The sequence below is a fragment of the Chaetomium globosum genome, genomic scaffold, assembly GCF_000143365.1.
Source record: "Chaetomium globosum CBS 148.51 scaffold_2 genomic scaffold, whole genome shotgun sequence".
Classification (NCBI taxonomy): Eukaryota; Fungi; Ascomycota; class Sordariomycetes; order Sordariales; family Chaetomiaceae; genus Chaetomium; species Chaetomium globosum.
In genome coordinates, this window is record NT_165977.1 from 4,979,834 (window position 1) to 5,005,475 (window position 25,642).

The 25,642-nt window shown below is 57.6% G+C and overlaps 8 protein-coding genes across 8 annotated transcripts; 4 read left to right on the plus strand and 4 right to left on the minus strand.

Moving 5' to 3' along the window:
- Window positions 1-52: 52 nt before the first annotated feature.
- Window positions 53-1,311, minus strand: CHGG_03688 (uncharacterized protein; the record flags this gene model as incomplete). Its single annotated transcript, XM_001230203.1, has 3 exons — window positions 53-449; window positions 513-1,003; window positions 1,054-1,311. 3 exons carry the CDS (start codon window positions 1,309-1,311, stop codon window positions 53-55), a joined length of 1,146 nt encoding a protein of 381 aa, XP_001230204.1.
- A 996-nt stretch (window positions 1,312-2,307) lies between these two features.
- CHGG_03689 (uncharacterized protein) lies at window positions 2,308-4,478 on the plus strand (the record flags this gene model as incomplete). The annotated part of the gene is made up of 4 exons (XM_001230204.1): window positions 2,308-2,726; window positions 2,780-2,896; window positions 2,950-3,846; window positions 3,902-4,478. 4 exons carry the CDS (start codon window positions 2,308-2,310, stop codon window positions 4,476-4,478), a joined length of 2,010 nt encoding a protein of 669 aa, XP_001230205.1.
- An 891-nt stretch (window positions 4,479-5,369) lies between these two features.
- CHGG_03690 (uncharacterized protein) lies at window positions 5,370-9,626 on the minus strand (the record flags this gene model as incomplete). The annotated part of the gene is made up of 3 exons (XM_001230205.1): window positions 5,370-7,883; window positions 7,938-8,577; window positions 8,881-9,626. The coding sequence occupies 3 exons, from the start codon at window positions 9,624-9,626 to the stop codon at window positions 5,370-5,372; spliced, it is 3,900 nt and encodes a 1,299-aa protein (XP_001230206.1).
- Window positions 9,627-10,131: 505 nt separating this feature from the next.
- CHGG_03691 (uncharacterized protein) lies at window positions 10,132-12,321 on the plus strand (the record flags this gene model as incomplete). Its single annotated transcript, XM_001230206.1, has 4 exons — window positions 10,132-10,170; window positions 10,226-11,170; window positions 11,262-11,842; window positions 12,060-12,321. The coding sequence occupies 4 exons, from the start codon at window positions 10,132-10,134 to the stop codon at window positions 12,319-12,321; spliced, it is 1,827 nt and encodes a 608-aa protein (XP_001230207.1).
- Window positions 12,322-13,209: 888 nt separating this feature from the next.
- On the minus strand, window positions 13,210-13,962 carry CHGG_03692 (uncharacterized protein; the record flags this gene model as incomplete). The annotated part of the gene is made up of 1 exon (XM_001230207.1): window positions 13,210-13,962. One exon carries the CDS (start codon window positions 13,960-13,962, stop codon window positions 13,210-13,212), a length of 753 nt encoding a protein of 250 aa, XP_001230208.1.
- A 178-nt stretch (window positions 13,963-14,140) lies between these two features.
- CHGG_03693 (uncharacterized protein) lies at window positions 14,141-14,756 on the plus strand (the record flags this gene model as incomplete). Its single annotated transcript, XM_001230208.1, has 3 exons — window positions 14,141-14,270; window positions 14,370-14,402; window positions 14,467-14,756. The coding sequence occupies 3 exons, from the start codon at window positions 14,141-14,143 to the stop codon at window positions 14,754-14,756; spliced, it is 453 nt and encodes a 150-aa protein (XP_001230209.1).
- Window positions 14,757-17,863: 3,107 nt separating this feature from the next.
- CHGG_03694 (uncharacterized protein) lies at window positions 17,864-22,650 on the minus strand (the record flags this gene model as incomplete). Its single annotated transcript, XM_001230209.1, has 6 exons — window positions 17,864-18,505; window positions 18,630-19,745; window positions 19,942-20,936; window positions 21,229-21,608; window positions 21,715-22,198; window positions 22,248-22,650. The coding sequence occupies 6 exons, from the start codon at window positions 22,648-22,650 to the stop codon at window positions 17,864-17,866; spliced, it is 4,020 nt and encodes a 1,339-aa protein (XP_001230210.1).
- An 898-nt stretch (window positions 22,651-23,548) lies between these two features.
- On the plus strand, window positions 23,549-25,199 carry CHGG_03695 (uncharacterized protein; the record flags this gene model as incomplete). The annotated part of the gene is made up of 2 exons (XM_001230210.1): window positions 23,549-24,014; window positions 24,196-25,199. 2 exons carry the CDS (start codon window positions 23,549-23,551, stop codon window positions 25,197-25,199), a joined length of 1,470 nt encoding a protein of 489 aa, XP_001230211.1.
- Window positions 25,200-25,642: the final 443 nt, after the last annotated feature.

The window sequence follows — 25,642 nt, forward strand, 5'->3', positions numbered from 1 at the left end:
TGGCAAGGTAGTTGACAGTGATTGGGTGCATTAGGTTCATTCGTCATGTCGTCTACTGTTTTTTGATACCCAATATCTCCTCTTCGCTATTAGACAGACTACCGAGACGAGCCCGCTGGGACCGCGTGGGACTTCTGAGATCTTTCAGAGCCACGCCCGATCCCCCGATTGTCTGCAGGCCCGCGGTCCCTCCGGTATTGTTGTTGTAACCGTTGTTGTACCCGTTCCGGTACGCGTGGCTATGGGACGAGGTCATTTCAAAGAAGCGGGGGAACCACTTCCTCATTAGCCCGTGCAGGGGCGGGATCGACGCCGTAATAATGGCCAGGTTGCATTCCACGGTGGAGTAGACAAAAGCAATGTTGTAGGTCGGGTCCGGGCCAGGGTCCGGGGGCGGGTAGTACAGCTGGTAGAGGGAGTGCATGCGGAGGATGCTGAAGATGGTTACACTGGTCGCCGTATCTGGTCAGCCGTCGATGGAGAGGAACGAGAGTGCACCCAACATGACTTACACAATACCCGAGCACAGGAGGCAAATGAGAATCGCCTTGAGCTTCCTCGGCAGCTGAAGCCCCACCACAATCTTGACAGGGATCGCGAGCACGAGAATGTCGGTGAGGACGGTCAGCCCGGACGTGATGAGATATTGCAGCATCATGTTGTTACAGGTGCCCGGCACCGCTGGGTTCCAATACTTGTGGACCGGCACGCAAGTGAAGATGGAAGCAAACAGGACGGCGATCATGAGGCCGATGTTGGACCAGTTCAGGACGTGGATCGTCCGGCGGAGGAGCGGCTGGTGTCCGCCAAGCCTGAGCAAAAAGAACAGGACCGACGACTTGACCAGGGCCAGCTCGGGGTTGTAGAGCATCACTACAATGTAGTTTATGATGCCACTGATCGTGGGATCGGTAGGCTGCGTCGGGAGCTGGTATACGTGGACGCCCAGGTACTGGATCTTCATCATGGCAAACGAGAAGAAGGCCTCGACGGCCGCCAGAACCTGCATTCCGGTTAGCTCGCTACAAAACAGCCGGCCATGCAGCAACATACGGTCGCCAAAACGATAAAGGCATCGTCAATTCCAAAAAGCCTGGTCGTGGCGCGGTCGTAGAGGCGGAGCCCCACTAGCAGCACCGAGACGGCGGGGAAGAAGAAAAGAATAAAGAAGCCAAACTGCTGCAAGCCCGTGGTTGGGTAGCTGGAGAAGTCGAGCGAGGGCGGCGGGAGATCGGGGGGCGGGGCGGCCCCGTCCGCTTGTCGTGCTAGTAGCAGCAACCCTTGTGAGACGGCGGAGGAGAGATAGGCCATTGCCAATGGTTGCGCAACGTGCGGACCCGGAGCAGATCGAGCAGATCGCTGGATCCCCGATGGGATGGGCACAGGGTCTTGCGGATATCTATATCCATCCCGGCAGCGATCCAATACAATGCGCCAAGGGGAGGATCGCACTTTTTGTCGGGTTTTTTTTTCCAAAGGATGGATGCAGGGTGTTCGCTACAGGTTCGCTTCGCTCGTGCGCACCCTTCTATGCAGCAACTAGACTGTCTTTGGCAACCGAACCAAGACACTGTTTCACAGGGTACACGGAATTTCCGGGTTGAAGCTGCGCACGGGCAATGGGTTCTTCCCCTGGGCCCAAAAATTCCACATGCCCAGACTTTATCTCCTGCAGGGCAAGGGGGTTTCTCGCTCCATCATGCAGGTGCTCAGGGCCTGGCCGACGAAAGCGGGATTGACCACCCGATATTCCCCCATGCACGGCTCCCGATGGAACGGTCCCAGGGACGGTGGCGGAGAAATTGGCTTGGACCCTGTTCTGACCGGTGAGTTTGTTACCAGGTTTTCTCTTCACTCCTGCGCAGGGTTACCTCGAGCAAGGCGCGTTGGCTGGCCATTTATCGAAGAGACTCATAATGGACTAGTTGGCGGGTTTTCTCATGCTGAGCGAGCTCCCCGGAGATTGGATCCAACTACCCGGCTTGGTGGTGTTGCATTCCGTCTGGGCCCATCGCCTGATCGAGGCAGATATCGCACAACCTGTTGGTTCATGGTGACATTCTGGGGTAAATATCCCACCGGCGTTGGATTTTAGCCCCAAATAGTGGTGCCTGGATTCGCATCCTCTTGTCGACAACCATGGACGGGTGAACGGCATGCAGCAGAATCCGGCGCTGCTCGTACCAGTCAAATTCCCGCAAAACTCGCTTGTTCGGTTCTCGGATCGACGCCTCCCATCCTTTTTTTCTTTGTTCTGTCCAACAACTGGCGATCCTCTCGACATCGGCGGGTAACGAGGTTGCCAAGATGTCGTCGTCTTCTCACCGTGGTCGCTCCTTTTGGGCCGCTTTGGCCGTCACGCTCTTTTCTGGTTTCGCTTCTGTTTCTGCTTCGGGCAAACAATGCCAGCCGGTGCCAACGTACGACTACATCGTCGTCGGCAGCGGTCCGGGCGGCGGTCTCGTGGCTAGCAATCTCGCCTTGGCCGGACACAGCGTCCTGTTGCTTGAGGCGGGTACTGACGCTAGCGACGATGTTGCCACCTCTGTCAATGCCCTCTCTTACCCCCAAAATCCCAACTATCAGTGGTCCTTCTTCGTGAAGCACCACGCCGATGCCGAGGTCGAAGCCCGGTACCGCCTGCTCACGTGGACGTTGCCCGACGGCACTTACTGGGTTGGCCCCAAGGCCGATGCCCCAGCTGGTGCAGAGCTCAATGGTGTTTGGTACGTGCTGTGAAGGCGAATTGGTGTGTTGCACGCTTACTGACTGGACCCAGGTACCCGCGTGGCGCGACTCTTGGCGGAAGTGCCATGGTGAACGCCATGGCCTCGGTTCTTCCCAACGACGCCGACTGGAACAAGATCGCCAAGTTGGCCGGCGACAAGTCTTGGTCGTAAGTTCACACGGTGTTTTCTTTGTCCAAGTAACGGCAACTAACTGGCACAGGGCTGAGGAGATGAGGAAAGTGTTCGTCAAGATCGAGCAGAACTTGTACCTCAGGTCGAATGAGTCCAGGGCCGGCCACGGTTTTGACGGTTTTGTGCAGATGGGCCAGGGCGATTCCAACTACTACTTGCAAGAGCCTGGCCGTCTCGCCCTGTTGTCTCACCTGGCAGAAGACCTCGTCGGTCACCCCGTGGACCAAGCGGCCGCGCTCGACTACATTGAGCGTGATGCCAACTTCCTGGGCGCGTCCAGGGACAAGGCGACAGAGCCTTTTGGTCTCCCGAACCATTACGACAACGTCGGCCGTCGCTGGACTCCCCGGAATCTCATCAAGAGCACCATGGCCAAGACATCCAAGTTGACGCTCGAGACCGAGTCCCTGGCCACCAAAATCTTGTTCCACAAGGGCAAGCCCGGGTGCACGCCCAAGGCCAAGGGAGTCAGCTATCTCCAGGGCGCTGGCGTGTACGGCGCCACGTGGCAGTACAACAAGGCCACCGCTCCCAAGGGAAAGCGGATGCGCGCTTATGCTCGTAAGGAGGTCATCATCAGCGGCGGTGTGTTCAACTCGCCCCAGCTTCTCCAGCTCAGCGGTATCGGCAACGCGAAGCTCCTCCGCTCTCTGGGTATCCCCGTCCGCGTGGATCTCCCCGGCGTCGGCGAGAACCTCCGCGACAACCAAGAGCTCCCCGTCGCCGGCCTCAGCCCCGTCAACATCACCGCCGCCCCGCGCGATCCGTCATGGGCCCTTTGCACCTTTGGCGCGCCGGGCGACCCGTGTCTCGCCCAGTTTGAGAAAAACGCCGGTCCGTATGCCGCGCCGTCTGGCAACAGCGAGTGCTCCTTCATCAAGACGAAGCACAGCCCCGACGGGAACCGCGACGTCATCACCTTTGCGTAAGTAAAGCCGGCAGTATCAAAATAGATCACATTGTACTAATGCGACCATTAGCCCCCCTGGCGTCTTCCGCGGTTTTTCTCCCCCGGCCAGCAACATGCTTCCCATGGACAGCCCCGACACCCTGTGGCGCAGCCTGGCCCGCATGAACGTCCAGAACAATGCGGGCTATGTCCGTATCAAGTCCACCGACCCCACCGTCATCCCCGACATCAACATCGCACAGTACGAGTCTCCCCGCGCGGGCGACGTCGACCTGGGCGCCATGATTGATGCCGTCGCCTGGGTCCGCCGCAACTTCCTCTCGCTCCCCGCCCCGTACGGTCCTGTCACGCCCACCGAGCCCCCTTGCAACGCCGGCCTCACCGCCGACGGCTACTGCAAGGACCCCGAGGAGGACAGGAAGTTTGTGTACGAGCAGACCTTTGGCCACCATCCCGTCGGCACCTGCCAGATCGGCAAGAAGGGCGAGAAGATGGCCGTCGTCGACAGCAAGTTCAGGGTCTTTGGCGTCAAGGGTCTGCGCGTCGTCGATGCCAGCGTCTTCCCCGTTGCCCCCGGCGGTTTCCCCGTCCTCCCCACCTTTATGGTTGGCCAGAAGGGCAGCGACGCCATCCTCGCCGATGCCTAATTATGGAGTGGATGGGTTCGGAGCGCTGGGGTGGTCTCGCGAGGGTTGTCTTCTTTGTCAATAGTCCGGATACGTAATATAATAGTCTCGAATGCCACATAGCCTTTGGTTGTGCCGAGCCTGCCTTGGCCTGCCAGCCTATTTCGAACCATGTCCCGGAATATGGGAGTCTAGCCCGGTATTTCGTGACGGCCTTGAAGGCATCTCAACCTGACCCATCGCAATGTGGACGGCACTCTGAAGTCACCCGTCTGGACTGTTACCCTGACTGCAATTCGTAATGTCGATGGGCTGACATTTACATTCCCTGCCCACATGTTTTCTCGTGTTCTTTGGTTTCCTCACTCGGGGAGTATAGCGGAAATTACGACGGCGCGTCCGATGTAACTCTCTGTTGGGAAATAAATTTCCATATTAATGGAAGTTGAAATCAGGACCCGAACATATCGACTACTATGGCGGCGAGTGGAGTTCGAACGGCGTCTCGTCCTGCTCGCCTGCTGAGTAACAGTTGCAATGCCCATCTTTGCGTCGTAAGCGAGGTACCCCTTTGATCGGACATGCCCTTCCGCAGTGGGGCGTGAAATGCAAAAATCCTTTGCTGTGCCCTTTTCTCGCTTCAAACACCTCCTGGACCGAAACCGAACCGCACACACCATTCATAGGGTTGTACTGGTATCATTACACAATCCTCGGCGGGAATAGTAGTCACACCTCCCTCATCATTTCCGATGCCTTCCATTACCCAGTGTGCTCGTCTATTCTACTTGTACATAATTCCCAAGACCCAGAGACGCCGCGCTATGCACCTCCCATTGCTATCACTTTGAGGAGTGGAGATGAAGAAAATGAATAAAAGTAGTGGGGAGCGGAACACAGTAAGAAAATACATCACTCCAACACGGCCTTCTTGGAGGCCCCCGTCCTCAGCTTCATTAAGAGATACACCAGGGCGTACGAGCTGATCGCGTAAATAACGACGATGCCCGCGTCCCGCCAGCCGTAGTAGTACTCGTGCAGGTTTATGTTCTTCAGGTACACGCTGCCGCTGCTGTACGGGCACACTTCGCACTGAGTCGTGGCATCAGGGTTCAACAGGATGGCACCCTGGCCCATCTCCTGCAGGTAGCTAGCGAGGTACTCGCCGCAAGTGCCGTTGACAGGGTTGAAGAGGGCGAGCTCGCTCGACGTGCAGGTCACATTGGTGTCCCAGATGGCGAAGACCAGGATGCCGCCCATGAGGTAGTTGAAGGGGTCGAGCCAGTAGAGCCAATACCGCCAGAAGGCCTGGATCTGTTCGTACGGCACCAGCACGCCACAAAAGGACATCAGGGTACCGATGACGATGGGGTTGATGAGTGCGGCAAAGAGCTCGTTGGGTGCGCAGGCCGACTCGAACTGGCCGATGCCCGTGTAGATGAACTCAAACATGAGCACGACGAAGAAGATGGAGCCGGCCCTGCTCACGTGGTGGGGGAAGCCGACGGTGTAGTACCAGCAGAAGAAGTAGAGGACCGCGCAGACGCAGAGATACGGCACCTCGGACACGACTACCCCGGTCACGAAAGCCACCCACGAGTACATCTTGGACTTTTTCTCACGCGTCTCGAATATGTTGCGACGTTGGATAAAGAGCGGCTGCAGCTGGTTGATGACGCCGGGCGCCACGAAGATGAGGTTGAAGGCGGTAAAGAGGCGCATCTGCAGGTCCGTGACCGACTCGCCGATCTGCCAGAAGGTGAAGCCGTTGAAGAGCGCGCCAAAGGTGTGCAGCGCGACTTTGTTGTTGATGTAGTCGGTGTTGCGGTACAGCGACAGGCTCGTCCGCTGCGTCACCAGCTTGATCTGCGTCCACAACGGCGTACCAAACTCGAAGCCATCATCGGTCGTCTTGGGCGGGAGCGAGGCCGCCTCCGCCGTGATGTGGTCGAGCTCCGCGGTCACGGCTGCATGTTCGGGGGAGGCGAGCCACACCTCGCTCCAGTCTTTGCGCTGCGAAAGAGACCCAGACACGACGTCGATCATGTGCTCGGCGAGGTTGGTCTCCTCGGGGCACGGGGCGCCGTAGCGATCGAAGTAGTTGCGAACGGTCCGGCCGCTCTCGCCGATATCGCCAAAGTAGACCGTCTTGCCGCCGCCAGCCAGAAGCAGGAGCGTGTCAAAGACGGAGAAGACTTGGGCCGACGGCTGATGGATTGTGACGAGCACGGCCTGGCCGACGTCGGCAAGCTTGCGTAGGAAACGCACCGTATTATACGCCGACTGCCCGTCGAGACCCGAGGTAGGCTCGTCGAGGAAGATGAGGATGCTCGGCTTTGCGACCAGCTCAACGCCGATGGTCACACGCTTCCGCTGCTCGATGGTTAGGCCGGCGCCAGGCTGCCCGATCAGCGTGTCGGCGAGGTCATTCAGCTCAAGAAGGTCGATGATGGTATCCACGTATCGGAGCTTCTCCTCGCGCGGGACATCCCGGCGCTGGCGGAGGAGGGCCGAGAACTCGAGGGCCTCGCGTACCGTGGCGAACGGCTCGTGTACGTCAAGCTGCTCGCAATAGCCAGCCGAGCGCTGGAAGGAGATGGGTAGCGGGCGGCCGTCGACCTGGATGGAGCCGCGGATCGTGCCCTCGGTCTTGCGCTGGGCTAGCACGTCAAGCAGCGTCGTCTTGCCGGCCCCTGACGAGCCCATTAGTGCGCCTAACATGCCCGGCTTGACCCAGCCTTGCACGTTGTCGAGAAGGAGCCGGTCACCTTCGTGCGTCTTGACCGTGTACGACAGGTTCTTCCACGTGAAGAGCGACGTGTTTTTGATGAGGACCTTCTCAGCCGCGTCGTGGTCGCCGACGGCCGAGGACGGCAACTTCTCGCCAGTCGCGGCCTCTTCGTCCCGCAGCTCCGCGGGGACGAGCCTGGCGCGCTCGCGGGGGATCAGCAACGTGGAGCCGGCCTCGGACGCCGCGCGCCAGCGCATGGTCGAAACGACGGTGATGGTGACGTAGAGAGCCCACCAGGCCAGGACAATACCCACGTTCCTCCAGATGTGGCCGTAGCTGTAGGTCAGCGCCTCCAGGTAGTCGTCTCCAGTGTACCAGGTCTGGCCCTGCTTCGCCCCGGCGACGCCGGCGCAGGACTGGTGGGCCGGGTCGTCGTAGCCGGGGCCGTTGGGCACCAGGCTATTGCCGACGCAGTCGATCGTCTTGCCGTGGTACTCGTTGGAGAGCAGCGCGTTGAAGGCGTAGGCGATTGGGTTGATCCAGTACAACCACACGAACCAGGGGTGCATTTGGGTCTTGTGGATCATGTAGCCCGTGTACATCATGGCCGAAGTGATGGTGAGCCCGGAGATCTTGGCAGCGCCGTTGAACTTGGAGAAGGAGGCGCCGATGGCGCGGAAGAGAGCGGTCATGCACTGGCGACACTGTTAGCGGAAGACCGCCCAGCTCTGCAAGGGGCTAGTGCTCACCATGGTTGCCACCACCAGGACGAGCCAGTACGTGAAGAAGGCCGTCGCGGTCGCGGTGAAGCCGACCATGAAATACAAAATGACGCTGAAGCCCGAGACCTGGAGCAGGATGAGCGGGATGTCGGCGGCGATCTGAGCGATGCAGAAGGCCGCGGGGTGGTAGAAGCCAAACAGCTTGTGCTTGACTAGAATCGGCCGGCCATTAAAAGACGACGTCACCTCACTCATGGAAAGTAGCGAGTTGTAGAGGAGGGAGAAGAAGAGGGCACCGCCTTTGAGAAAGACGCCGCCCGAATTCCCGGGGGCGTTGTAGAATAGAGAGCCCATGATGACAGCCTGCATCATGGTGAAGGCCTGCTTGAGGATGAAGGTCACCTTGTCGCCCCAGACGATCTGGTATTGCCGCTTCACGCAGGCCATCACCTGCATGGGAAAGCTGACTGTCAAGGCGCTGTCTTTGGGGAGGCTATGCTTCTCAGCGGCCACGCTCTGCTGAAAAGCTTGCGTGTTCTCCTTGGCACCGTCGCTCGTCGGGTAGCTGTACTCGGCCTGCATCTGAGGGAAGATGGCCGAGGCCTCGTATTGAGCCTTGAGCGCGTCTGCGTTGCGGGGGAAGGTCGCCTCACGCCCCGGTTTGATCCTGCGCTCCGTGGGGACCGTCACGCCTGTCAGGAAGTCGGCCACGTTGGCGCCCTCCTGACAGACAAAGCCGAGAGCCTCCATGAACGGCCGGGCGTCTTTTGTCGGGCCGTAGTAGATCTGCTTGCCGCCGTCGAGCACTAGCACCTTGTCGAAGAGGTGGTAGATGCCGTTGCCGGCCTGGTACAGTGTCGCGATCGAGGCCAGCCCGAGGGTGTCAGTCATGGCCCGGACGGACTTGGCCCACTCGAGGGCGCTGAACGGTTAGCGGGGGAGGGGGACTTGACGGAGTGACAACACTTACTTGCTGGCATCGAGCCCGCGTGTGCTGTTGTCCCAGCAGAACACGGACCCCAGCGTGGCCATGCACTCGACGATGGATACGCGCTTGCGCTCACCACCAGACACGCCGCGGATGAATTCGTTGCCGAGCTTGGTGCTGTGCGTGTGGCCGATGCCCATGGACTCGAGCAGGTAGTCGCGCGTCTCCTTGCGTGCCTTCTCGCGCGAGGCGGCATCCCTAGAGGTGTCAATCGGAAGCTTGAGGCGTGTCGCAAAGTCCATGGTCTGGTCCACAGTCAGGGACGGAAAGAAGAGCTCGTCTTCGGTGTTCATGACGATCTGGCTGCGGTACGGCCCGGCGTCGGCAGCAGGTATGGAGCCATAGTGGACATCACCCTCGACGCTGGAGTAGCCCCGGCGCCGGTTCGAGAGCGCGCTGAGCAGCGTCGTGCACCCGGACCCAGGGCGCCCGAGCACCAGCAGCATCTCGCCGGGTTTTACGCAGCCATGGCTGCTGTCGAGGATGGTCTTGAGCGCGGGCTTCCTCCGGGCGTCGCGCAGCTTCTGGGCCACGTTGTACTGGGACATGAAGTTGTCATGGATGGTGGCATCAGCGGCCACGGCCTTGACGGTGAGGTTCTTCCAGGTAATGCCAAGACGCCGCGGCTGGAAGTCGGGGAGGTGGTCGGCCTTGGGGAGGCCCGGGGCCTGGAGGGTCCACGGCTGGTCCCCTTCGGACGCCGTCATACTGCCGCTGGATCCTGGCATGTTTGAATCTTGGCGGATGAGAACAGCTTACAGAGTACATTTCGTAAGAGAGAGAGAGCCGCTGCGAGAAATCGGGGAAGCGTGTGTATTTAGCACGCACCGAGCAGCAGGACTCGCGTCACCCGCCTCTGCCATCCCCTTTGGGACGTGATATGTAGGCGAGGCCGGCTGGCTTTTTTCGAGATGCCGCTGACATAATCGCTGCGGGCATGATTGGGCCGTTACCCGAGCTCGTCAACTTTGCTGTCAGAGTAAGCCCGTAAAGAGAGCTGCGTCATCACCTGCGTGTTTGCGGCGGCATAAAGACGGCTCAAGAACTCGCCGCTGACAAAGCCTGGCGCAGCAAGCGGCAGGTGGTCGACGCGAGCAACACGTTTCAGCCATAACGCGGCCCACCACCGCTGCTGATCAAGGCGAGCAATTCAAATCTCGTTGGTCGCGGACCCCATCGAAATTAGTGAACACCACAGACAGCATATCTTGTGCATAGACGCCCAAAACCAGGATGAGGAAGAGGGCCTGCGACTCATGCTACCAGCGCAAGGTATGCCCACCTTATTCCCGCCCTAATTTCAATCAAACACTGACCGTCTCTGGAGATCCAATGCGATGCCGCCAGCCCGCGCTGCGACTGGTGTCGCCATCACGACCTGCCCTGCACCTTTAACCGCCCAATATCGACCAGGCGGAGGGGCAAGGCAAAGAAGTGCGTGGCCATGGATGTACCTGTGGGCGAAACTGACATTGGTAGGTCCGTGAATGCCGTGGAGCGGGTCGAGGTTGAGCAGCCCGAGATGGAGATGGAAGACCCTGGGCCGCCTATGCCCGTACCCGTACCCGTGGTCTTTGACACCGTCCCCTCGCCCCTGAGCTTGCCGGATGCGCCTGTGAACTGGAGCGCGCCTTTTACGCCGTCCTCCACGGCCGACACCAACCCTTCCACCTACGGCTCCCCCAGCTCCAGTCTCGTGACCTCGCCCAGCTACCAGCTCTCGGATCACTTTGCAGAATCGCCTATCCGTGCCGAGTCCCCCGCATCCGTGCAGGGGCCAGCGTTTGGTAAGCTCCACTTCGCCGGCCGGCACCTCGGTGACATTAGTCTCCACAACGGCATCCCCTTCCTGTCGAGCGAGGGGCAGAAGTGGATCGCCTCCCGGACCGGCGAGAGCGCTCCGCTCCAAACCCTCTCCGTAGCCCCACCCCGCCGCCACGGCGGCGTCCACCCAGCCTTTTGGTGCGCCAACACGGTTCACAGCGAGGGCATGCCACTCCCGGACCGCCGTGTCGTCGAAGAGGCCCTGGACATGTTCACCTCCAACCCTTTCAAGCGCATCTGGCCCGCCGTAGACGGCATCCTGTTCCGTCAGACCATCGACGCCGCCTACGACACGGGCGCCGGCCGCTGTTCCCTCGAGGCTGTCGCCGCCCGCGCCTGCATCTTTTCCTTTCTCGCCCTGCTATCCCTGCACCACATGTACCCCAAATCCATGCCCACGCTCGACAGCGAGGAGTGCGCCGTGCAGGCCCAGCATCTGCTGCCCAAGGTGCTCCACGAGACCTCCCTCGACGGGCTGCAGACCTGCTTCATGCTGGTAGGTGACCCCTAACCAGAAAAGACGTGGCTAACCATCCCAGGCTCTGTACCACCTCCTGCTCGGCCAGCTGCAAAAGGCCGCCGTCTTCCACTCGGTCGCCTGCCGCATGATGTTCACACTCGGGGCCAACACCGTCGTCGTGCCACCCTGGTCGTCCCTCGCCGGCCACGACTGGCGTGTCAAGAACCAGCTGCGCAAGCTCTTCTGGATGGTCTACTGCAACGACAAGGAGATCTCGCTGCGCACCGGCCAGCCCCCGTCCATCAACGACGACGACTGCGACCTGACCCTTCCCCAGGGTTACCTCGATTTCAAGTACGTCGATGACATACCCGAGTTTGAGCACCTGCTGCTCGACGACACCGCTGTCCCCCTGCTACCCGGTGACGTGCGCCTCGACATCATCAAGTCCCGCACGTACACGCTGCTCTACTCGGCCAAGGCCATGCGCAAGTCCGACGCTGAGGTCATCCGCGACATCCGCCAGCTCGACGACGAGCTCGAGGCCTGGCGCCTCTCGGTGCCCGCCCGCTTCCGCCCGTCGCTCTCTCCGCGCGAGGAGCTGCCCCGGCCCGACCTGTCCGAACCGCGCCGTATGGAGCGCTTCATGATCCACGTCGAGTACCACCACCTCGTCGCCACCATCCACGAGGCCACAGGCCGCTGCCGCTCCTGGACCGCCCAGCAGAGCATGGAGGGCGTCCGATCCAGCCTGGCCCTCGCCGTCGAGGCCAGCCGCTCCACCATGGTCTACCTCCGCGCCAACGTCCACCACCTCATGGGCGAGGTCTTTTGGTATGTATTCTCTGGCCGTGCGTCGCCTCGCTAACCCTCCCAGGATGGCCGTCTTTTACCCCATCTCCGCCCTCTGGACCATCTTTTGCAACATCATCTACAGCCCGCTCCAGCCCCTCGCCGACGCCGACCTCGAGCTGCTCAACGCGGCTCCGCAGCTCATCCAAGAGATGCGCCTCCGCCGCCTCGCCCGCGACGAGATGACCCACATGAAGATGGTCGACGACTTTGTCGCCGAGCTCGCTCGCCTCGCCACCCGCGCCGTCCTCAAGGCCCGCGCTGATGAGAGGGCTTTTCCTTGCTAACTGCAGGGCTTACTTGGGGTTGTTACGATAAAATACACGTCCGCTAGACCCTTTTCGTTTACGGCGCTCGCCACAGGATTCTTTTTGGGGGGGTGGTGTTTTGTTTTATGGTGTTTGCTGTCATTGCCGACTCTAGAAGTTAGATACAAAGGTACAAAAAAAGTGTGTGGGAGATGGACAGTCGAGATCGGCTGGGCTCGAGGTACCCTCCACTCTGCCGAGGCGGGAAGGCTACATGTAGCAGGGGGCGTATGGTTGACGCAGTCTAGGGGACCACAAGAGGCGTGACCCCGTCAGGCTGTTTGGGATTCGGGTTAGGGCGAGGGTGTAAGACCAGATAAAGAAAGGACAACCCCGGCAAAGATCAATGGGAGGGAAGAGGATACAAATCAAATACCTGGTTCCGTCCAGCTTCGCGTATGAGTTCTATCTTGGACGATGCAAACAGCCCGCGGTGTTACTGATCACCTGCCCTTTTAGGGCACGGTCGGCTCCCACCGTTGCTCCGCGTGAGCCAAGAGCCTAGCGTGCATAGACGGTGGGATGGCCTCCGAACCTGGCGGTATCCCTTTGCGGCGACTTTGCCAGGTGCATGGGCATGTTCGCAAAACGATGAGGTGTTGTCGTTTATTATCCTTGTGGTTGAGAGCAAGAACTCAGGATCTCGATTTGTTCGTGGCGTACCTACTCTACGGGAATTGATCTCGCTCTTTTCCACCTTGCTCGTTCCCTCCCTTTTCTTGGGGTTCTTGTCCCATTTCCCTTTGGCTCGAGCTTGGCCCGCTCCTTGGCTGAGACCACGCCTGTCTTTTGATATCAGCAGGCAATTGCAAGCATGGCAATAGTCATTGCAAGCATGGCAATAGTCAGGGGACATCGTCGTACCTATCAAATCAACGGAGGGCCAGGCATTTGATAAATCGGCTTTGACTCGTCGTTGTAGATGTTGTAGTGCACGCCCGGCTCGTCCTTGGTGTAGAGCGATGTTCCCACAACTCCAGCCGGGGTGTCATTACCGCCGCCAGTGATCTGAATATTGGTGCATTGGGGGTAGAACTGGGCGCCGCCAACGTCGTAGGCAGAATGGAGGGCCAGGATCTCGTGTCGGAGGACGTAGTTGCCGGCCTTGATGGAAGAGGGAATGGTGACATCCCAGTCTCCTCCGGCCAAGCGCAGTTGGTCGGCGGCCCAAACACCAGATTTACCACCGCCTGCGCCATACGAGATCTGCCCTAGCTCCGCGATCTTGAACCATCGAAGCTGCTTCTTGTCCGCGGTGACGCAATCTCCGTTGCAGGCCGCCAAGTAGGTGAACATGGGCCCGTGGTGCGACTCTGGCCAAGTCGTCCAGTGCAGCTTGATAGTGCTGCCGGCAGCGACGGGGACGGGGTAGATCTTGGAATTGGTGGCATTCACCGAACAGATGATGTCTGGACTGTCCACGTTGCTACCATAAACAGGCCCCGTATCTGTGTTCCAGGCCGGCCAGCTGATGGTCCCTTGGTCAGGCACCCACGGCGCTGTGGTTGGATTGAACCCGGTGTAGCTCTGGCCATCGATAGTCCATTTGTCAACATAGCCGTGGGCTGTGACGGGGCTAGGTCCAGCGAGGATAACGCCGAGGGCAGCTTGGAACAGCATTGTGAGGGAGTAGGCAATGAAGACGTGATGAGTTCGAATGGCCCGGACGTTTAGCCGGCGAGACGCTGGCTTTTGTAATGCAGTCCACATCGCTGCGCCGAGCATCTTCTACTTATAGAATCTTTGGGACCATGCCGAATACTACCGCTCGGGTCCTGGAATCGCAGGCTTTGTCCGGATGAAGTTGCCGGCGGGTGGTGACTCCGAGCACCATTGGGCGAAAGCAGACTCAATGAGCGGTTGGGGGGCGAAGGTTGCATTGACTATCCCCTCGCCCGACGGTGAAATGATATTCCACCGTATAGACGGTACGTCGCGTTGCATCGTCCATCGGGAAACTTGCCGTAAACCCCGGGGTGTCAAGCCGTGGCCCACGCTTGCTTGTGAAAGTTTCACTGTCTACGTAGGAAAGCAAGCAACTGGCATACCTGAGACTGCCTGTAAGTCTCGCTGCCGGCCATCCACCTAAAGCCTGGATACTCCGTGTGGGCCTGGTGTTGGCAGCTACAGAAGCCAACGTAGCACAGCAGCGGCAGCAAGACCAGGAGCAACCAAGGCTGCCAAGGAGGCCTTCCGAGAACATTGCTGCCGATGATGTCGGGCATCAAGATTGGGATAGCAACGAACGCCCGTCTTGGCCGCAAATACGACAAGGAGTAGATGGTGCCACCCGCCCTACGCACATCTCAAACCACCTGTTGAAAGACAGTGAAAAGGCAGATCAGCTGGGGGATCTTGATATTGCGAACTGTGCATCTGTCCATCCGTCTCTGTCAGCCCGCACCGCCCCCTGAGCATCCCCGTCCATCATCGTTCTCTCGAACATGCTCCTTCTCGCGGTCTTGGTCACTGCTAGCAAGACGGCGGCGATTTGCTCCGCTGCCGAGCCGGCCGACAGAATCCGCTACAGCGAGCCCGGCGGCATCTCGCTCTAGGAACACCTACATCGCCAGATATCTGCGCTCCTATCGCCGGCAGCCTAGAACCCGCCGCAGTTTTACACCATCGACCTTCCCGACACCGACAACTGCGCCGAGTGGCAGGTGTCAACCAAGGGCACGACGTGGGTCATGGCCAAGTTGGTCGGCGACAGCTCCGCCTCAATTTTAACGGCATTGCTAACACTATCGATAACGGTACTGGGGCCGACACGGCTACAGAAGCCGCCGCCCTCTACGGCTGCGGTACGACGGGCAGCTAGATTGGCGTCGTCGTTAATCCCATCAACCCGCGCTACTAGCAGACCCCGTTCATGGACGGCACCTTTTCTAACCCGAGAACCTAGGGCGTAGCGGATGGAGGAGAGGTGGCCCTCCACTACAGCGCCGGTGCTGGATGTTGGAACCGCAGGGCTGAAGGCGCACGAGGGAGAGGGTAAGAGTTATAGGGGGAAGTATTGTTTCAAGAGAAGGTCTATTTCCACTTTAAGGGTCGGCTATTTCCACTAAATTGCTGGCGTCGCTTCGTTCGTCAGTCGCGCGGCCCTTCGCTACGCTACGGGGCGCTTCCTTCCTCTCTCCCGCTCCTGGCAATTTTCCTGTCCCTCTCCGGAGGACAATCCGGGTTAGGGTTGAATACGGGAGAGACGAAGCGCCAATATCTGTCCGTCGGCCATCAACTCCATTCACTCGAGCTTCTCATCCCACCTATACCAATCATTTCTATTATCGTTCCAAGCGCTGATGCATCTACACTCTCGTCGTCGCTACTTATCCTGTCCGGAGGACAATATTGCGCTCAAACTTTTGGAAATTACTATGGGAAACTGATAAGCTTTAACGGCCCTTTCATCGCGGAGTGTCGATTGGTTGAAAGGATGGATGGATGGATGGAATTTATTTCGCCCGGAGGCACTGGGCCTATAGGGCCTTAGCACGCTAACTACATTCGGATCAAATCGGTTTGCCTTTAACTCGTACAAGCCCCCTACTTGGTTGAAAGGCTTCGGAGTGTCGATTGGTTGGAAGGCCTTTCTTCCACGAGACTCACGAAGAATAAACCCGATTTACGTCTACAGATCCTGCGTTTGCCTGTACGAGTTAAAAGGCAAACCCGATTTTGATCCGGATGTAGTTAGCGTGCTAAGGCCCTATAGGCCCAGTGCCTCCGGGCGAAATAAATTCCATCGCATCCCATCTGCGTTTCGCGCTTGTACGAGTTAAAGGCAAACCGATTTGATCCGGATGTAGTTAGCGTGCTAAGGCCCTATAGGCCCAGTGCCTCCGGGCGAAATAAATTCCATCCATCCATCCATCTGCGTTTCGCGTTTTAAATGGATCTCACAATTGTCGTAGGCGGCGCTGACGAGGCGGCTACGGCACGGAAGACATATCGCAAATGCCGGACCGAGCAAACCATTGACCAGTTCTACGACGCTCGCGGGAACGGAAGGATTGTTGTTAACTGTTTAGGTTGCCGGAACAAGCAGAAGCACCATGTAGCAATCCTTGGTTACCATTTTTTTCTTCATCTAACGTATCGCAGGTTGATGCGTCACGAGCAAGCATTCAGGCTTCTCGCGCGATCGCCCGCGGAGAATGTCGTGCCCCTCCTCTCGCACCTGCGTTTGCGCCTACACCTGTCCCACAACCTCTCCTGCCTATACCTAGGCCTCGAAGGAACCTCACACACGGCGTCCTTGCGGAGATGTATCACGAAAGGGGGCGCGTTGCTACAGATAGCCCGGAAATGGCAATCGCCAGGGATCAACGATTAGCAATCCAGCGACGCCACCGCGTGAAACGGCGCCATGGCGAGCAGCCTTCGCCAACCCCGCCGCTAAGCGGGTTGCTTCGAGGAGAGCAGGTACGGAATGCTGGTGATGAGGCACCTACGATCAACCGAGATAACAGGCTCCCCGTGCAAGTTTTTGAGGAAGAGCACTTCGAAGGTGACGCGGATGACTTACGACACGCATTGCCACAGCTGCCCCACCGTGGGTCACAGGTTCCCCAACGCCGTCCTGCCTCTCCTGGCCTCTCTCGTGGTCGTCCGCGTGGCCGTCCCCGACTTGCACGCAACCCAGTTGGTCGCCCTCGCAAGCAACGACTTGCCGAAGAGAATACCCCGCGAGAATTTGACGAGCCCGGTCCGCAGTTCATGGGAAACGATCAAGAGGCGCCACTGTCACCCGAAGATATTGCAATAAAGAGGGAGTTTGATGAAGCACTTGCCGCAGTGGAGATGCAGCGATGCCTGCGTTGCAAGGAGCGCTGGTTCGACATCAAGCTCATGGCGGACGGCGTTTGCAAGCGCTGCCACGACAAAGACGACAAGAAGCGGCAGGACGAACCTTTTCTCTTTTCCGCAGAGAACAAGCTTGATTTTGGCATCGTCCCACCCCAGTTGCCCCAACTAGAGCCGTTGGAGGAGCTTTTCATTGCGCGTGTGCACGTCAGCGTCAATGTATTCACTGTATGCGATGTTTCCTGCGAGAGAGTCTACTTACTAACTAGCACCAGGTTCGTGGGCAGCAATACAAGTATCGTGGTCATATTGTACACTTCCTGCGCGACGTGGGCAAGGTGTATTCCGAGCTTCCCTTATTGCCCAAGGATTTGGACATTGTTATCCTCCGCCCACACACACACACACACACACACACACAATTTATTCCGCCCGGCGGGCCTAACCCGAAAGGGCAACTATCATGCAATCTACTAATACATATCCTAAAATGGATCCTGATCTCATGAAGCCCGTACATCCTCCTTTTCTGGCTTATCTCCTTACAATTTTGCCCTCTCTGCTGCGGATGCTCGTGGGTTAGTTGTACGAATAGTAAGCTGGCTTGAAGGCTAGTCTCCAAGTGTCCAACGTCCTATCTTCGGCGGCTGAAGCGCGCTTACTCCGTGTGACACGAGATGAAGGGGGTTGTTAGTCGGGGTTTAGGATGGTGAGGTTAGTTTGCTTCATTCTGTTGTTGTTCAGTCCTCAGACGACCTGTGGCAATGGCAAAACGTATCGTCGCCCGCACCGCCCGCATGTTGGGGGACCAGTCCTTGTCATCCGAGGGCGACTTTCCTCCCAGGTAGAAGGAGAGGTTCCCCCTGTGGACATCCGTACATTGCAGCATCTCCCTACGGTGTTGATCCCATTGCTTGCATCGGAAGAGGAAGTGGTCCACTGTCTCTCTGGCTTGTCCACACGTACACTGGTCTGACGGTGCTGCTTTGATGCGATGCAGGTATGTGTTGAGCTTGGCCATGCCTGTTCTAAGCTGAGCAAGCACGCCGGCCTCGCTTCGGGACAGGTGGTCGTATAATAGTTGGGTGTGCTTCCCTGGTAACGCTATATCGACTCTCTTGGAATGTCTGCCCACTTTGTCAGGTAAGGACGTGGGCGGTGCCCGCTTTGCCCATGCAATACGGAGGGCTGTTGACCGCATGGCAGGATCCTGCGTTTGTGGCGTAGCGTCCTGCCGTGTTGCTTCCTTTGCTTTCGCTTTGGCTGTGTTCAGGAGCTCGTTTTTGGTACCCGCTTGGATCCAGACGACCGAGATCGTGTTTCCCGCCTTGCGTAAGGCACTTATCGCATCGTACGCCTGACAGAGATATTGTTGTCCTGATTGCTGGTGTGGTCGCTCCAAGGCCATCACGGCTGCCTTGTTGCTGGTGGCAAGGATGATCTTTCGGTACCTGATATTTCGAATCAACCTCAACGCGTACCCAATAGCCGCAAGCTCGCCTGAGAACGAGGTTTTGCTCCGACCTGGAGCCCAGCGTCACACTAAAGGCTTCGTTCCTTGAGCCATCTCGCATCGGCAGCGGGAGACGGACGACTCCTCCGATCCCGACCATGTTGTTTCGTGCGGAGCTGCTTACGGCGATCCGGACCGCCCACTCTGTCTTTTTTTGCTGGATGCCCGTTCTGTCAACCGTAGTGCGGACTCGCCTCTCCCATGGCGCTAATACGACGGGAGCGATGGTTTCGAGGCTGTCCAATGGGACGTCCTTGAGGAGATCTGCTACTTGAAAGAAAGGGGAGCGGTAGGATCTCCGGAACTTGCGCATCCGGGAAGTGGTGTTGCGGAGTGGATTCGTCTCTGGTAGGGTGTGGATGTCCGTCCACATCTTGATCGCCCTCTTCCAGAATCGATCTTGAGCCGTGGGGATGTGAGCATCTGCTTCTGCTACGCGTGTTGCTACCGTGCTGAACGTTCCTATGATCCCTTGCGCCGCGACCCTCTGCACCCTGTGTATGGCCGGCACGGTCTTCCAATTGCATTGGTGCATCCAGACGCTGGATGCGTAGTCCACCACTGGCGCGACCATGGCGGTGAACAGCTGCCGCGCCGTAGCCGGGGATAGACCACTGAGCCGTTTCAGCTCCATCGCCGCGCTGAGCCCTTTGGAGGCCGCTCTTGCGATATGCTCCTTATACCTGAGCTTGGCATCCATGACCACTCCAAGGATCTTAACGTGGTCTTTCGGCTGAACATCTTGACCCAATTGATCAGTAAAGGGCTCCGAGTTGGCTTTATAGGCCTTGCGGGTAAAGTGGATGACGGCTGTCTTGTCTGCTTCAAATGTCGCTCCGCTTCTCTTTTCCCAGTCTAGTGCTTGGTCGATGATTGCTTCGATGCCCTTGCGTGTGCTTTGTGCCGTCGGTCCTGTGACCCAGGCGGTAAAGTCATCGACAAAGGCTATTGCACCACCGTTGCTATCGATCTTTCGCTGGACCAGATCCGCGTTGAAAAAGAGGAACAAGATAGGGGAGAGGGGCGAGCCTTGGGGCAGGCCAGCCTGTGGGAGGTCCCGTCGTTCTGCAGCATGCCCGTTGACCTGGATAGAGGCCGTACGGTCAGAACAGAAAGCTTCTGTCCATCGGCACAGCTCTTCCGGGATACCACGTGCCCTCATCCTCTGGACCAGCCGTTCCTTGCAGACTCCGTTATAGGCTCCCTTGACATCGAGAGCTAATGAGGCTGACAATCTTCCGTCCTCTCCAGGCCGTGTAGATCTGCTCCTGTAGAAATACCAGCGCCTGCTCTGCTGATCGCTGCTTCCGCGCGCCGAAGTGGTTGGTGGGCAGGAGGCCGTAGGTCTCCACGGCGTGGGACAGCCGTTCCGCGATCACCGACTCCAGCGCTTTGCCCAGCGTTGCTAGGAGGGAGATTGGTCTCCACGCCTTTGCGATGGTGTAGTCCTTTTTGCCCGGTTTCTTGAGCGGGATGATATTAGCATGTCGCCACTGGCTGGGAAGGGCCCCGTCCTCCAGTGAGGCACGGAAGAGCGCCAGTACATGGTGCTTGACCACCTGCCAGACTTCCTTCCACACCACTGCCGGCAAACCGTCCTCCCCTGGTGCCTTCCAGGACTTCGTTGCGAACAGCTGTCGTTCGACTTCCTCCATCGTAAGGATAGGCGTCATGATGGGTGCCCTCTGTGGTCTTGGACCTTCATCGTCGATCGTATCGGGCAAGGCCGGGAAGAATCTTGTTAGGAGCTCTTCGGCCTGTTCTCTATGATCGGCCGTGGATGTACCATCTGCTCTAACAAGTTGCGGGATCCTTCCAAACGTGGTATCATCTCCGGATTTTAGATACTTTGCAGCCTTCCAAATGTTGTCGTTGTCCGCAAGGAACTCGGCCCAGTGCTTCTTCTTCTGCTGCCGGATGGCATCGTGGTACTGTTTTGCTGCACCCTTTGCCAATTCCTCAATCTCGGCTGTGGTCCAACCTGCCCGGCGTTCCGAGCGAGCGCGGTTCCTCCAGTGCGTGTAGATGTGACGTAGCTGCGTCAGGTCCGTAGTCCACCATCGCTTTGCGTATGGCGATGGCCGGGCTTTGGGAGTGAGGGAATGAACCGCGCCTGAGACAGTGGACATCAGGCGGTCCGTTCTCTGCTGGACTGTCCCCTCCGCTGGGGTGTCCCCTAGTGTATTTGCAATTTTGGCTCTGATGTCTTTCCATGGCGCGTTCTTGAGAAGCAGTCGGTCGTGGTGCGTCGGCACAGGTACCTCAATATCGAAGACTGTTTCAATCGCGCGGTGATCTGAACCGTGTTCCGTTCTATGGACTCCACATCTGATCACGGCTTCTGCCAGTTCCTCCGAGGCCAGGACCAGGTCGATAGTCGAACCGTATCCACCTGCTTGCCATGTTATTGTGCCCCTTGGGAGTAGAGTGCTTAGAGTCAGCTCGTTCATGAGGTCGATGATGGGGTCGGCTTCCCCTTGTCTCACGGATGAGACGTCGTCTCCTCCCCACAATTGGTCGTGGCAGTTGAAATCACCTGCAACCACTATATCGACAGTCGTTCCTACGCCCCGTTTCGCCTTTGCTACCACCCTGCGAGAGGTTCTCGCAGGTGTCTTTTAGTGCCTCGCCGTCCCCACACGGTACGTAGACGGACGCGACCAGGACTACGCGCTCCGGGAGCCGTATGACTGCTGCCGTGATGTCCGGGGAGTCCACTGCCACCTGCTCGGCTTCCACGATTTTGTTCACCCAGAGCATGCTCCGGATAGCCCATCTACCTTCCTTCAACGTGCACGGGATCATCTTGGTCCATTTGTGATGCTCCATAGGGGTCGTCAGAAGCCGTCCTTGGATCCTCCGCGCCTGGGGTTCCTGAATGGCTATGACGGCAGCGTCCTGGATTGCCACGTCGTTCATCAAACTATCATGCACCTCCCCTTGCTTTCTGACGTTCAATTGGATGACCTGAAACGTCCTATTCATGACGAGATGGATAGAGCTTCCGGCAATTCTTGCTGAACGATTCATGTGGTCCTCCGCACAGAACGCACTTCGGTATAGCTGCTGAGCACTCGCTGTGACGGTGGCCCTCACTAGCGCACATTCCACACACTTGAGGGTTCCTGCACTGGAAAGCTTTGTGGCCAATCTGCTGGCAGTTGTAGCATTGGTTCGGCCGCGCCCGACGTTCGAAGATTCCCGTGTATCCCGATTCGCCTCTCGCGTGGAAGAAACCCTCATTGATGAGCCTCTTAGCATCGCCGGCTTTGGTGATATATACCACCATCGATCCATACGCTTTCGCAGTGTCCTTCCGGCTCAACCAAGCCAACTTGGCGATCTGCACGTCGTTCTCTCGGCCCAGGGTTTCCGCCGCTCCGGGGAGTACTTTGCCTTCAGGGTCGAGAACGGCCGTACGGTTGACGTTGTCAATTTTGACTGGGTACAGCTGGTCACGTAGGACGTGTGCACCCGGCGCCTTCTTCGCTTCGATGATGTCCTTGATTCTCTTTACTTCCGCTTCGTTCCTGCCAACTGATCCTAAGGCGGTTGATGTTTCCTCTGTCTCTGGTAACGGCAAGACAACGCCATTTGGGTTGGTCTCCCGGCGCTCGCATCTCGTTCTCGATGAGTTTGCGAAGAGCCACTGGTGTAGCCTCTTCGATGTGTTCCTCCGGTACCCTGGTCATGTCTACCGTGCAGAACGCTGGCTCTGGCGTAGCCGTCCGGCTTGCGGAGGATGCCAGACTAGGACCGCTGGTAGGAGGTGTACATCGGGCGACATCCGCATACGCCGGCCGAGCAAGAGGGGCTTCCTGAGCCTGGTTCATGGTGTGGAGCTGCAGTCTGGTGTCCTCGAGCTCGCGGCGGGCTTGGGTGAGTTGCTCTCGCGCTTGCGACAGTTCTTCGGTCAACCGGGCCGTCATTTTGGCCATCTCTTCTACCATGTGATCCCTGAGCTTTTCGAATTGAAGCTGAAATTCCATTTTGATAGTGTTCAATTTGTTTTCGAAGTTGCAGTCCGCAGTTTGCTCTTGGCCCTGGATTCCCTCCCTTGTCTCTCTCGGCCGCTGCGGCTCCGAATTGATGCGATTTTTGTGGTTTCTCAGCATTCTCTCACTGCTGTTTTCCTCCTCACAGTTCCCATATCGTTTTCTTCTTGCATTGATTCCATCGCCCTCGCCGTTTTCACCCTTTTGCGCTGGGGCCGGCGATATCCCACTCCTGGGGACCCCGAATCGCCTCTCATGACGTCAATGACGTCTGAAGCGCCGCGCGCCGCACCTGGCATCTGGAAAGACGGAATCTTCAACCAGCTGCCTCAAAAGACGTGAAGAAGATTAATATAGTAAGTAAAAGGTGAATTGGGTGTCGCTAGACCCATTCAGCTCACAGATCTGGATGTTTCAGTATCACCACTCTCTCTCCTCCGCCCACGTGGATCTGAGAATGTGTCACGGATTAGGACCCGTACGGTCTTGGCTTGCAGGACGCAGGACGTCCCGTCCAATCATTCACGGAAACATTGGACCAATCATAACGCCAGAAGGGGGTGCTCCCGGCGCTCCCTTCCAGCCCCGGGAGCACGGGGAGCATCTACGCTCCCAACGCTCCCAATGCTCCCCGGGAGCATAGGGAGCACTGGGATCAACGGCTCAGATAGCATTATATAGCCACTCGTTCTGGGGAGCTCTGGGAAGTTCTCCAGTTAGCAATCACAACTACAGTTCGCTACAAGCTCGAAAGCCTACTGTTGAGACAAGTCTTTGTTGTGCACCCTTTGGCTGCACCGAACCTAAGCACCCTTGAAAGATTACCTTCGACCGAAGCCGAACCCTAACAGGACCGGGTCCAGAAGTAGGTTCGTCACAGAATGCTGAACAGATGGACCGACAATTCCGCAACCGCTTCCGAGTCCGCCGAGCAGCAGTCGAGACATGGCTCAGATTCCTCGCCGACAACCACCCTGGCTATCGGAGTTTCACCTGGAACTACGACAACCTCTCCCAGTTGCCAGAGGACGGCAACGTCTTTGATCAGCTGAATATCCACGAGGTCGAGGAGTGTGAAGGGTTGCCTGCAGATTCTGGCCCTGTTGAAGCGCCGGAAGAGGACGGAGAGGCTGTTGACGAAGCTGCGGTGCCCAATGTGCTAGTCCACGACTCAGAATTGAACCAGCTGCAAGAGCGAGTCGACCGTGGGGCTGCCGAAGTCAATGCCGCCAATGACCAAGTTCCCCTACATCCCGTTGAGCCTCAGGCTGCTCATCAGCTGAAGATGCCTTCCATCCGACGTACTCCTCTCGACGAGTTCAACCAAACGCATGCTCTGGTTCTCTCGAAGTACCAAGGTAAGCTGGTACTTCCAATCTAACGTTAGTTAACGTAATCCATCACCTTCTGGGACACACCACCTTGTGGGACAGCTTTCTGCCCCACACCCCACCACGTCGACTTCGGACGCACTCCACTACGCCATTGTGCCCGGCAAAATGCCAAAGCCTCTACAGCACGAAGATAGAATCCAATTAGCACTCGAGGCCTTACGTTCAGGCCAAATCAAAATCATTCGCAAGGCTGCGGATGCGTTTGGTGTACCGAAGTCCACTCTCCACAGACGCGTCAAGGGGGGCGGTACGCGTCAAAAAGCTCAAGTCAAGAACCGAAAGCTACGCCCAACTGAAGAAGCAGCCTTGATTCAATGGATCGAGTCATTGGACGACCGTGGGATGTCGCCGACGATCGGTTATATCCGACAGATGGCTGACCTTCTTCTCCGCGAGCGTGGAAGCTTCACTCTACTCGATGCGTCTCTTACATCCACCCCGGTCCCGGCAATGACTGTCGGTGAGAACTGGGTCCAGCGGCTTCTTCATCGGCATCCCCATCTGGAGACGAAGTATTCTAGAAAGTACGACTATCAACGGGCCTTATGCGAGGATCCAGAGAAGATTTCAGCGTGGTTTGCACGAGTGCAAAGGACCATCAACGAATACGGTGTTCTTGACAGCGACATCTACAACTTTGACGAGACTGGTTTCCAGATGGGTGTTGCAAGCACGTCTAAAGTGGTCACTCGATCTGACCGACGGAATCGACCTGTTGTTATCCAGCCGGGAAATCGAGAGTGGACAACTGTCATCGAGTGCATTAACGCATCCGGCTGGAGTGTTGACCCGATGATTATCTTTGAAGGAAAAGTCCACATTTCGTCGTGGTACGACGGCTCAGTGCTGCCAAAGACATGGCGGATTGGAGTCAGCGATAACGGCTGGACAACCGATGAGCTTACCTTCGAGTGGCTTCGAGAAGTCTTCGAGCCACAACTCGAAAACGGACTGTTGGTCGATATCGGCTTCTCATTCTCGATGGTCATGGAAGCCATTCGACGCCTGCATTCGACAAATTCTGTACTGAGCATCGGATCCTTACAGAGTGTATGCCTCCGCACTCGTCGCACTACCTCCAGCCCCTTGACGTTAGCTGTTTCGCTGTGCTTAAGCGGACGTACGGCGACCTTGTCAAAGCGAAGATAGCACTCGGGGTTCATCACATTGACAAACCGCGATTCCTCGAACTGTTTCTCGAAGCTCGGAAAACGACATTCAATACAAAGAACATCGCAAGCGGCTTTAGAGCTGCAGGGCTCTTGCCTTTCGATCCAACTCAGGTTCTTTGTCGGCTACAAACCAGGATACGGACACCGAGTCCCCCTCCTACCCCTATCCAACCGCCAAGTCTGCCTCTCAAAACGCCCGCAAACATCGTCGAACTTGACTCTCTCCATGTTACAAGGGCTGGTATTCCAGGGCTTGAACAATCAGCTGCCGGGGGAACCGGCAAAACCAAATGTATTAATAAGAATAATCTTCAATGGCCTCGAGAAGTCCATAAAGAGAGAAAGAGAAGTTCTGGAGCTATCTGACATTCTGAGTCTTTCATACATGAAGGGTCTCGATGAGAAGATGACGTGTTGGAA